This window comes from Lottia gigantea (genome assembly GCF_000327385.1).
Source record: "Lottia gigantea unplaced genomic scaffold LOTGIsca_49, whole genome shotgun sequence".
Taxonomy (NCBI): domain Eukaryota; kingdom Metazoa; phylum Mollusca; class Gastropoda; family Lottiidae; genus Lottia; species Lottia gigantea.
The window spans coordinates 1,122,329-1,134,562 of NW_008709687.1; the positions used below are offsets into that span (position 1 = coordinate 1,122,329).

At 37.8% G+C, this 12,234-nt stretch overlaps 3 protein-coding genes across 3 annotated transcripts in view; 2 read left to right on the forward strand and 1 right to left on the reverse strand.

Annotated features, from left to right (window-relative positions):
• Positions 1 to 688: 688 nt before the first annotated feature.
• Positions 689 to 3,988, forward strand: LOTGIDRAFT_179029 (hypothetical protein; the record flags this gene model as incomplete). Its single annotated transcript, XM_009061598.1, has 9 exons — positions 689 to 695; positions 804 to 922; positions 1,302 to 1,422; positions 1,729 to 1,817; positions 2,167 to 2,260; positions 2,727 to 2,801; positions 2,974 to 3,151; positions 3,369 to 3,424; positions 3,885 to 3,988. The coding sequence occupies 9 exons, from the start codon at positions 689 to 691 to the stop codon at positions 3,986 to 3,988; spliced, it is 843 nt and encodes a 280-aa protein (XP_009059846.1).
• Positions 3,989 to 5,087: 1,099 nt separating this feature from the next.
• Positions 5,088 to 10,697, forward strand: LOTGIDRAFT_165079 (hypothetical protein; the record flags this gene model as incomplete). Its single annotated transcript, XM_009061599.1, has 9 exons — positions 5,088 to 5,181; positions 5,425 to 5,610; positions 5,902 to 6,132; positions 7,049 to 7,375; positions 7,648 to 7,695; positions 8,098 to 8,322; positions 8,771 to 8,974; positions 9,337 to 9,558; positions 9,835 to 10,697. 9 exons carry the CDS (start codon positions 5,088 to 5,090, stop codon positions 10,695 to 10,697), a joined length of 2,400 nt encoding a protein of 799 aa, XP_009059847.1.
• A 593-nt stretch (positions 10,698 to 11,290) lies between these two features.
• The window catches only part of LOTGIDRAFT_165080 (hypothetical protein), a gene marked incomplete at both ends in the record, with an annotated part of 1,209 nt that continues 265 nt past the window's right edge, over positions 11,291 to 12,234 (reverse strand). The window contains 3 exons of the mRNA XM_009061600.1: positions 11,291 to 11,389; positions 11,797 to 11,899; positions 12,047 to 12,174. Coding sequence (XP_009059848.1) covers positions 11,291 to 11,389; positions 11,797 to 11,899; positions 12,047 to 12,174 — 330 coding nt within the window. The remainder of the gene's footprint in view (positions 11,390 to 11,796; positions 11,900 to 12,046; positions 12,175 to 12,234) is intronic.

The following is a 12,234-nucleotide window of genomic DNA, read 5'->3' on the forward strand; positions in this document are numbered from 1 at the left end:
GGAAATTTTGCCAGGGCAGCGGCATTAGCCTGCTCTTTTTCGATTTCCAACTGTCGAGGGATCTTTAACGTGCACAGCCTGTAGCACACGAGGCCTCGGTTTATTGTCCCATCCGAACGACTAGACGCTTTTTCCATGTCAGCCCCTCTTACGGCAGTTTTTCAGAAGAAATGGCACAGTGGTATCTATCCAATGATGGTTGATGGGATCAACTAGGAAAAGCGCAGTTTCACGAATATTAATGTTGACTCATTTCAGGACGATTTTGATTTTTGACCACATTGTGACGATTTGACTTAAAACCCCGTCACGTGACAGTCATGTGACATAAACAAAATGAAGGATTGAAACATAGAATTTTATTTTTCAAAATAAATTAACAATTAACCTATTTACCTAATATTGAAATAATGACATCAAGTGAGTCCTATTTATACTTGTCAGATTCTAGCTGTTGCTTTCATAGACCCAAATGATATCGTTTTCCAATAAGCATGTCACGCCATTGGACCCAGTGGTATCAGTGGTATCATTTTACGTTGTCACCTTACAAACAATTTAATGAGCCAATGTGACTCTGCATAATATTTAAGTTTAGATATGATGATGAGCCCTTAGCTTCAATGACCTATCTTAATATAATAGCCTAATCATAAAACACAATTGTCTAATAGTTTAACATTGGGATATGACAGGTAAGAATTTGTAGAATTTGATTATTATAAAGTCTTATCTACTGCAGAGACTAGAAACCAAAATGCATTTTTCCGTACTTGTAGCCTACTATATGTATTTTCTTGTAGAATTCAAACTTGCCTTAATCCAACTGGCAGTAGGAGCATCAAAAGTTGAAAATGTGAAAAATGCTGTGAAGTTTATAAAAGAGGCTGCTGGTAATGGTGCCAAGTTAGTTGCTTTACCAGTGAGTTTTTAACTTTTTGTCAGTCTTTTGGATGCTTGCTGTACGCTGACATTCAAATGTTTTATTTTGCGATCTAGTTCAGTGAGTCTACATAGATCACTTCTTGATACTGCAAATTACATATAAGAAACTTGTAGGCCTATTGGTAGCATTGTATAAGATTTTGTCAATTGGAATTGTTTGGTTACATTGAGTAAATGGTGGTTGTGGGTTTTAATCTAAGTCAGCGTGGGTCCTGCTGTAGGCTAAATTGGTATGGATAATCTTGGAAAGATCAATGCCAAGAGATTTGGTCAAGGATCAGATGGTAGGAAGATTCCACATGTACCAGTGCCTAAGTTTTATCCTTGGTTATTTCTTTCTTTCTTTCTTTGATTAGGAATGTTTCAATTCACCGTATGGTACTAACTATTTTGGAGAGTACGCTGAATCTATCCCGGGACCATCGACAGATTCTCTCTCACAAGCTGCTAAGGACAATCAGGTTTTCTTAGTTGGAGGTAAATATAACACATTTATTGGGTTTGTGCAATTTTAACATATTAAAACCATGCCTCACATAAGAACCAGTAATATTTGTCAAACTTAAGTAGGGATACAGTCTGAAATAGGTCAGTTGTCTGAAGATCACACATTGTAAAACTCTGAGTGAAAACCAAAATGTTTCAGGTTCTGTTTAAATTTCTAACCATTAAATATTTAAGGAAGTCCAACTGCCTGTAGAAGATGACAAACATCATTTCAAAGAACATAATATGTCGCTACAATTAAAAATATATGTAAATCAATAATCTTGTTTTTTTCAGGGTCTATTCCAGAAAGTGAAAATGGTAAACTCTACAACACTAGTACCATATTCAACCCTCAAGGTGAACTTATAGGTAAACATAGAAAGGTGAGTTAAACCTGGCCAGTTTTTTTTTAGCAACGATAGCAGATAAAAACATTATGAATGCATAATGATTAAAAAAAATGTCTCTGGAAAAGCAGAACTTTTTCTTCTGAAATTATTTGGAAGCAGGATGACTCTCAGAAACATTTACTGTGGCATCAGAAAATTTCTTACCTTTAGGAGAATTCAAACCTATAGCACCAAATCACCTGGCAGATGACAATCTAACTTGCTATCGACTGAGCTATTTCATTGGAAGATGAGAAATTCGATTATTTTGGAGAAATTAACTAGGAGCAGAACTTTATTGGTTTCTGTCTTGAAACTGACTTTCAGGAATGGTTTATTTCAGGTACATCTGTTTGATATAGACGTACCAGGTAAAATACGGTTCCAGGAATCTGAAGTTCTAACAGCTGGTAACACTCTGACCATGTTTAATACACGTAAGTTTACTTCTTGCCTAAAAACACTACAGTTTGTTTGGTTCTATAGCCTTCAATGGAGGCAGATGAGGCACTTCAGAAGTTGCACAAGTGTCTTTTTATCAGGTATTTTACATCAAACCAGACTCCTTGCCTTATTTTAACTTGGATTGCGCAGTGACCTTTGATCCTTCTTAGCTTTTAGGGTTGCATCCCTTTTGGAGAGTACACAAAGTTAATACTCGATGTCAAATTTTCAAATGTCCTCAGTTTAATGTCTCAACAACTCTCAACTAAATGAGTAGACAATTTTTCCATGTCAGCACCTCCTTATATTAATCACTAACAGGCAAGAGGGAAATCGGGTTGAACACTCTAAAGGTGTAGCTCACAGGGATTGGCTTTGGAGAGAAGCCTCTGACTTGTTGAGGTCCAGCAAGGGCTCTCAAGTATCATTCGAAGTCTACAGTATCAGTTATTCTTTCAGCATTTTGTAAAGTTGGTGTTGGAATATGTTATGACATCAGATTTGCTGAATTGGCTCAGATTTATACCAGAAGAGGTAAGGTGTTTGTTTTTGAGTCAAACATTTTTTGAATATGATTAAATATCTTAGAAAAGATTCTTGAATCAAAATTTATATTCCTTTTAAAAACAATTCATTAATTTCATTTGTCTAAAGTAAACCCATTCAGAGAGTTCACATAGCTAATAATGTTTATTTGGTATTACAGGCTGCAACTTACTTATCTATCCTGGTGCCTTCAATATGACAACAGGACCAGCACATTGGGAATTACTACAAAGAGGAAGAGCACTGGATAATCAGGTCTATGTAGCTACTGTTAGTCCAGCAAGAGATGAGAAGGCTTCCTATGTTGCTTGGGGACACAGTACTGTCGTCAATCCTTGGTGAGTAACTTATACTTGTTGTCAGAAAGCACCAAATTAATTCTTTTTTTCAATATTTTCCATACAAGGCATGCGTCTATGGCCCTTCTACAATGACTCAGTTTTTTTAATCTCAACCCTGTCTGTTGAGGACCAAGGCCTAGCATGTGTGTGATGAATACCACAGAAGAAAGCCCTTTCTAAACTGTATATAGTTGTATATTTTGGTATATTTCAGGGGTGAAGTTATTTCTACTACAGAACATCAAGAAACAATAGTTTATTCTGATATAGGTAATATTATATTATTTATTTCAATATTATATTTCATACACCTTCAAGTAGATGAACCAGGTTTATATCCATAATATCTTAGGCAAGTTCAAATTTGGGTACTATTCCACAAATATTTCCCGAGTTACGCCCCTTGATATACTAAAAGTAGACCAACTGGACAAAGTATGTGGTGAACACGCTTGGAAGACCACGGTCCGGATTTTGATTTGGTGTCTGAGATTTGTACTTCAGTGATATACTTAATAATGAGATTACTGTATCGTCTGTCCTCTATAACGTATACCGTACAATTGCGTGTATAATGCGCAGTTTTTAAACCTAAAAAGAGTTAGCGAAGTAGGGGTGCACCTTATAGAATTTGAAATGTTTAAGAAAAGATTTCCCAGGCAATTGTAACCAAAATATTAAGTTTTAAATATGTAAATGAGTTTATACAGTTCTTTGGTTATTCTTTCAGATGTGGAATATGCGAAGCAGGTACGAAGTATGGTTCCAATTTCAACGCAGAGACGTGATGATCTTTACAAATTACAAGATGTAACCAAGGGCAATAACTCTTGATCTGTTGTGATCTGAATCCTATTTTAGTGTGTTATCTAATGAGAGAATGAAAAACTAAAGTATATATCTCAGTGACATTTCTATAGCAATATTGCAGTTACAAATGATTTTAAATTCTAAAAAAAGGTTGATGTTGTATAATGAATTATGTAATAAAATTGAAAAAAATGTTGTTATTAAAATCATAAAGTTTTATTCAACAATCTACTTCTATAGTCAAATAGCAGCAGAGAATGTCTTTCCGAGATTGTATTCGGGGTAATGAGGAATTTAACAGAGGCCGCCATTACCGGACAAAGTCTGGAAAATCTCTTTAAGATCTCTTTAACGTGCACATCCTGCAGCCCAGGGGACCCCAGTTTCCTTTCGACCTATGCCGAAATCGAACCCAGAACCTTTAAGTTATTTCAGCTGGAGAATATTCTATTCATTAATATCGACTTTCCAAATGTCACAAACTTACAGAATTCTGTTGTCGACATCATGAAAATATGTAAGCTGATAGCCCATCGATAATTATCATCTTAAGTGTATTCTTTACCTCATTGTGCACTGGTGGTTATTAATTATAGAAAACAATGGAATAATTACCAATGGCTATATAACTGAATCACGTTTTAATATTTCTTTAATATTTACACTTCGTCGACATTTTATTAAGATGTCCAGATGTTAACTTTACTTCATGTAAGAAAATTAAGAAAGCTTTTACATGTAAATATCGCAGGTATATCAGGGACACTGATAGCATCAATTTGCACCAATCCAATACCAGTCAGACGTCTGTGGTTCTCGCGATTCTACTAAAACTAAGCGTTGTGGACGTCAGTATCTCAAAGGCTCATTTAGTTTACATGTAATTGTAAGACTCACAGAAAATTGGAATAGTGCAAATTGAAGCTATCAGTGTGTCGATACACAGAAAAAGTTTTAAAAACCTATTTAAGCAAATTAGAACAGAATAAGTGTTTTTGATACAAGAATAACTACTTTCTTAAAAAAGGGAAACAAAACAGATTTTAACAGTCTATATGTCTACAAATATCAAAAGATGGACTGAATAATTTACGGTAACAAACCCAACAAACTGGTGTCCGAAATGAGGAACAGTTTCTTGTATGTATATTGGATTTTACTTTTCCATTTTATTTTATGTGAATTTCCTCCGATGTCTCAACTAACCACAACTCAAGGTAAGTTTGATAACATTTTTTTTTAGGAATGAAGTGAGAGTACAATAATTGAGGGTTCAAATCATTTTTCTAGAGGGGCAAATAAACCCCCCCCCCCCCCCCCCCTCTCCTTCCTCCTGACAAAATTGTCCAATAACTTTCAACCAGTTACATTTTTATTCATACATAATATTGAAAATCAGAAATATTAAAACAGAAACTGAAACATGTTGTAAACATGTATTTGTAAATGATCTTAACCAGTTACAGATCTGTGTAAGAAGGGTGGTCGAGGTGATCAGGTTTTATACAGGCTAGGTATATGTTACTATCGACCGCCGAACCAGTATGGCTGGCAGGACGCAGTAAAAGTCTGTGAAACAAGGAATACTCATATTGTACATGTAGAAACTACAGAGAAACAGAATTTCATCATGCAGAATACAGGTGGTAAGTACCAACGTTTTTAATATTGCTTTCATAGATCCTGTATAGCTTGACCACGAACTGACAACATTATTGCCTATTGGCTATTGTAGTCAACGTAGACGAAGTTCGTTACAGTTCGATATAGTGAAGATCATACTTTGGGAACACCTGTTGCCACACACTGCGAATGGGTTTGTAGATTTGGCGACCCTTTTGGAGAATCCTCATAGCTAACATTGTTTTTTTGGTATATGTATTACTGGTATGGATCTTATAGTTGTACAATTTTGATATTTCCTTGTTGATTAAAAGGTACAAACTTTCCTCGTGAAGTATGGTTAGGATTAAAAAGGACTCAAGAGAAGAATTGGGCGTGGTTTTATAAGGATAAGCTGTACCCAGCCCTGAACCCACGGTGGTCCACAACCTCACCCCACTCACCGCGACCACATGACGTGGCTCAGACGTTCCACAAAAGGACCTGGGGCAAGATTAATAAAGACCAGAGATTGGAGGTGGTTTGTGAAGATCCTTTCCCACCAGGTGAGTCGAATTCTAGAATCAAAGTAAAAAAATATACATGTAGTCTTAATCCTAGCTTTAACGACTGAAGATGACGGCCATTAGGCAGTGAAATAGCTCAGTCAGTAGCTAGTAAAATTGTCATATGCTAGAACGGTAGAATATCTGCCAGCGGCTGAATTGTCGTCTGCTAGGGCAGAAGAATAGCTCAGTCTGTAATGAGTTTAGATGTCGTCTGCTGGTCGATTAGGTGTCATGGTTTGAATCCTACTCAAGGAAAGATAAATTCGGATGGCACGCCCAATGTGTAAAAGTCGCCCCGCGGCTCGTTTGCATATCCTATCACCAGATGTCTTGGAAAAGTTTCTTCATTGTTCACTGCATTGGGTTGTCCCTGATAAAGACTAGGATAAGGGTTGGGCCAATACAACGGGCATCTCAATTTACACATGTATTTCAGAGCTGACTAATCTATTTTGTGTTAACCATCCAACCACTGCCGCTTCTAAATGGGGGCCATTACCAGACTTCCATTGTTACTATTTTATTGGTATGAACTCTTATACACAAGGTAAACAATTTATGCCAACAAGTTTTTGATGTACAAAAGAGGTTGACTAATGCGTTAGTCCTGCAAAAGTTACTCATTGCGCACTGCATGACGTTGACAATAACAAAATATTCATTCTTTTCTGGGTTCGGGATATACAATAGTACACTAATGCTTTAGTCCAGGTAAAATTCCCTCAATGCATACTGCATGGTGTCGATAATCAGAAGCAGAAATTCTTTTCTCAGGTAAAACTCATAGCAGGATGTACCATATAGTCCACTAATGTCCCGGTAAATATTTGCCTCAATACTGTATGATCAGGAACAGAAAAGTAGGACGTTAAATTCCATTAATTTTCAATTAATTCCGGCCTCTTGTCTCCAGGTAAAACGCAGTGTGAGATGGCATCAACACATCTCATATTTCTGGAGACCCTGGTCGAAGAGTCTTGGATGGAGAAAGAACTGAAAATCCAACAGATTCAACAAAAATATTGGTTAGGAATCGAAAAGAACGCAACAGACCAATGGAACTGGAGTAACAAGAAGTTGAGTCAGCACGAAACAAATCCACGATTTAAGTCCAAGCCGTCTCCGCTAACCCATGCAATCTTTGACAGCTTGAGATTCCATCCAGAATCCGAGTTGAAATGGAAACAGTGGACTGAGGACAGGAGGGAGAACGTGATTTGTGAAGAAAATATATATCCAAGTACGTTTTTGCATCAAGGGGGGATATCTATGAATTTTCTGAAAGGGGAGAGAGATGGGGGTTGTTAAATATTGAAAAATGGAAAAATTAATAAAATGGTCATGGACCTTTCACAGGCCTGATTGGAGGGTGTGACACGAGTTGCTCAGTGGCAAGAGTGTGCGGAAGATTATGGTATCACTCTTTCTTTTCCACTCATAGAGGTTTCCAAAAGAAACAAGACACAAGTGATTCAGAGCTGCAAGAATCTTGACGTTTTCCTTTAATTGTAGAGTTGATATCGGAGTTGCTGTGTTATAGACGAGCTGGTGCCGTGACCGGTATATTCAACCCCACTAATAATCACTGTTATTACGTCTACATTGAGCTGGTACCTTTCTCTGTTGCCAAAAGAGCATGTGAAAGGAGAGGAGGCTATTTAGCCGCTCTTGAAGACACTGAAGAACAACTCTTCGTTGAAAATGAAGCTTACAGTATCCTTTTAAATAACTGCCAGGTCTTTCCGGAACATTTGCAGTTATTATAACTTTTGTAAATTTAGCCGTACCCATTGTATATTTCAATCTGAAAAACTTGACTTGTACTTCCAACCTACATCACTGAAGGGATAAACCTAGTTTGAAAATCATAAAGGCATTCACTCTACCACTGCCGAACCCGAACCCAAGATTTGCAAGAGAGAGGCTCAATGATATCTACGTCAAAGCTTTAACATTCTTTAGATTTTATAGCAAGTTATTCGTTCTGGTTGGGCCTCCGACGAGAAGACGATGGCAATTGGTACTGGTTAGGCCAAGGTGGCAGCCAGACACTGATGGAAAACGACAGATGGGTTGCTGTGGAAAGCGATGGAGCGGGTCATGCTATTACTGTTGAAGGTGGCGAATGGATTCAGGCGAGGATGACAGACACATTTCCTTTTATTTGTGAAGAGGAATACGACAATGGTAAGGGTTACATTTAATTAATAGTCCAGAATATTTGGAGGTGGTTTGATATTACTTTGAAGTTTTGCTTTCACCTGATTAAGCCTTAACATTTTGTGATTAATCGATCATAGAACGTCTACTGTATTTGCCCGAACTGAAAGAGGCATGCTTTGTACAAAACAATGCTCTTTGGGTTTGGAACCTTGGAGATGGAGGGGGCTGAGAGCAAGTCAAAGGACCAGCATCTGGAATTTATCTAAAAGTAAGCTTCTATCAACAGAATAAAATTACAGATGATGTTCATGGGTATTAATGAAACCTTTATCTCTGCTCACACTTGACGTACCTTTACTCATGATACCACCTGATAAGTTGGAATGCTACGAGATACTTTACTAGTCATCATTTAATAAGCTGTGGTTATGCTAGCTGTTTTTGTTAAAAAACATTTTTTTTTTGTTTACAGAAATGGTGATCCACTACAGAGTTTGTACCAAGTTCGTACAAGATGCTATACCAGTGTTTAACTATGAGACGAGGTCCTGCTATTATTTGTTCGATAACATCACGGACTGGAAAACAGCAAGAGAAACATGTTCTTTGTCTCAGACCTATGTTGTTCATCTGGATACTGATAAGGAGCAATCCTGGCTTGTCTCCCTTGTCAAGGGTAAGTTTCATCGCAGCCAGGCCAGAAATGACACAGCATCTACATAAGATGTTACAATGATCACGGGAATGGACTATTTACAGTCTGAGCAAGTAACTTAAATAACAGACGTTCAAAGACAACCATCATAGATTGCCTCTATGGACCCCGGTTGTGTTTGCTTATTGCAACAGCTTTAGATCTCGTTGACATTTATGCCAGACTAGTGCATAATGGGATTTAACTCCGCCCACTCAATGCCAAGGTACAATGTCTTCGGAGTGAAGCTTCAGTTGGAACGACCAACCAGTTTATCTTGTGGCGTTTCGGGTTGGCCTTTTTAGAGCTTTTTCTAACCTATTATCTATTATCTCTATTCTAAGATTTTGGAGTTCACGATAATGTTTGGATCGGTATAGAATCGAGAGCAGCTGGTCAATGGTCTTGGAGGTTCGCTAAGCATGCAGAGGTGACACAGAACAAACGGTTCCCGGGCAGTGCCGAGGGTGGTGAAACCAATGCCAGGATGTTGTCTGATGGAACGTGGGAAAGGGTTTCCCGAGATTCGCTCAGTGGTTTGATTTGCGAGGAGTCTATTTCACCTTGTAAGTTTAGTTATTGCCATTTATATATCCACAAAAGCTGAAGACGTGCGCTTAGGCTTTATGGCTAATGCAGCTGATCTGAAAATAAGACGAATACACAAACCTGGTCTAAAACACAGTCGGAAATAATGAGTTCATTAAGTTCGCATGCTTTGCTTGTATATCTAGGTCGGCATATCGGGACTTAACTGTTGTTTTACAGATTATGGAGATTTGTTTTACTTTAAACGTAAGAGCTTAAGGTCAGCTCTTATTTATTTGATTTTGTGATTTCAGTGGGAATCCAGGAAGCTGAGAGGATGAACGTGGGGAGGATTGTGTATGTCCCTCAAAATGTTCTGGAGGATGAGGAGACCACCACCAGCTTGGATACCACTACTCTGGACAGTACCACAGTGGATACATCGGCTGAAGACACACCTGGGGACCTTACTACAACTGAACCGGTTGCAAATCCAGAACTCACACCTGAAGATTTGACTAGCCCAGAACCCACACCCAAAGATGTGGCTAATCCCGAACCTTCAACATCAACTTCTCCATTTGATCAACATCCGTTCGTATCTGCCTCTCCCACGGGTGACCCCGGATTTACTCGCACTGTCTTTACAGATGCTATTTCATCCACAGACACAGCATCCAGAGAACTACTTAGGTCATCGGAGATCTCAACCTACGACCCCCATACCATATCAAGCTCTTTGACTTTTACATTAGATCCAATGCAGGCGAAATCACCAAATTTCGGTTCCAGTTCGACAGTTGATCCCCTTGCGATAACACCAACACCATCATCTGAGTATCTGACCTCCACGCACCAAACAACCACTGGAGACTGGAGAGGATTCTGTCCCAATGCAGATTCGTATCCTGGTGGGTATGTCATAGAAACACCATATCGAAAGACTATCGTGGGTAATCATGAGAATGTTTCTAAGATAGCGACTTTCTCAAGATCATCGAATCTCCGATGTGCAAAGCAATGTTCATCGATCCCGGATTGTTGGTTCTATACCCGAGACAAGTTTAAAACGTGTACCTTGTACCAAGTCCTTTATGGTGGCTTGGATTCGTTTGATTGTTCTGCAGATGTTCCTTGTTATTTCAAAGCATGTAAGATTTTATATGGTGGATCATAACTATTAAGGAACTTCTTGTAGTATGTTAAGAGAAAATGTGTTTATTTACAAATATACAATACAGTTTTAAGCCATCTTAAACGTTATATTTTAACATCTTTATATCATAGACGTAGTGATGACTTGGAAATAAAAGCTTCTAGTGAAAATGGTTTGCAAATTAGACTACTAATTTATGCATGCAAAACTACATGTCCGTATGGTTCTTTCATGGAAATAACACACTCGAACGTAGTTCACAACCATTTTGAATCTCTACCTCAACTTAATAAGTCTCATTTTTCAGGCCGTAATATGTCAACAAAGCCATTTAGAACCCTGTAAATAGTCGTTTTCTAAATTCGACTTATTAAGTCGAGGAAGAGATTCAAAATGGTTGTGAACTACGTTCGTGTGTGTAATTTCCATGAACGAACTATACGTAGTTTCGTATGCAATTCAAGTGGATAAACCACCTCCTCCCCGAGTAAAACTTAAATACGACTCTCTAAGTAAAGTATTTTTGGTGGAATGCCACTTTAGGTAGTTTTATTTTGAATAAATGAATAAAATACACCAATTTTCATGACCGGAAGTACTAACTCTCGCGCTAATTAAACTGTGTCTGTAGTCTGCCGTCTCAACCGGAAGTGGTGATGTGCAGTATAAAAAGTGGTCGTGGTAAAAACTGCTATTCCAATAATACTTGATAGCTGAAATACAAATCATGTATCATAGCAATAGTAAGATTGAAAGGGTAACTGTTTAGTGCTGGAAATTTTAGGTTGTAACATTGCGGTTAACTAATGCTACGAAAGAACAAGCACTCTCTAGTGTGAGAGCATTGTTTGTTTAGGGTTAACACTATTTCATTCATCGGGAGTATTTATAGTTGAGCACCGATGCATGTGCTCAACCAGGTGCAAAGCAGAACAGTTCGTTTTGTTTTGAAGTAGACTTAACATGTAGTTATTGAAACCATACCAGTCTAATCTTGTTCCAAGAGGTTACTCAGATATCCCTTATGGTGTCTGATGGTACCCCCAGGCGCACTAGTATACCAGGCTTTTAAAAGAGGTTTCTTAAAGACAAATTTTTATAAAACAAAGTAAAGCCCCACCTTCATCCATATATGGTATCTAGTCCATATATCCATAAGCTGTACTCGTAATAAGGCTATAGTGCACGGTAGGTAGGCTTCTGTTCTCTTCGACTCTTTACATCTGGAAGATAGCCAGATGTACATGTTTAATGTTTCATTTTATATGTAATATTTTAGGAGTCACTTTACGTGTTATTCGAACTAATTCTTTCTGTCATCCATGATCTGACCGATTCGGTGATATACATTGTTAACAGAGATGCCTTACTTGGAGTATAAGGTAGTTAAAATGGTTGTATTATCTTTTCGGAGTTGTTTTGTTACACCAACACTGTGAAGAATATTTTGTGATATTGGTACACCTTCCTCTATCATCATTCCAATGGTAAATATAGCCTATAAATAGTAACAGATTATAAATAGCTTGATGCATATATGCACTTTGAATCATGATCT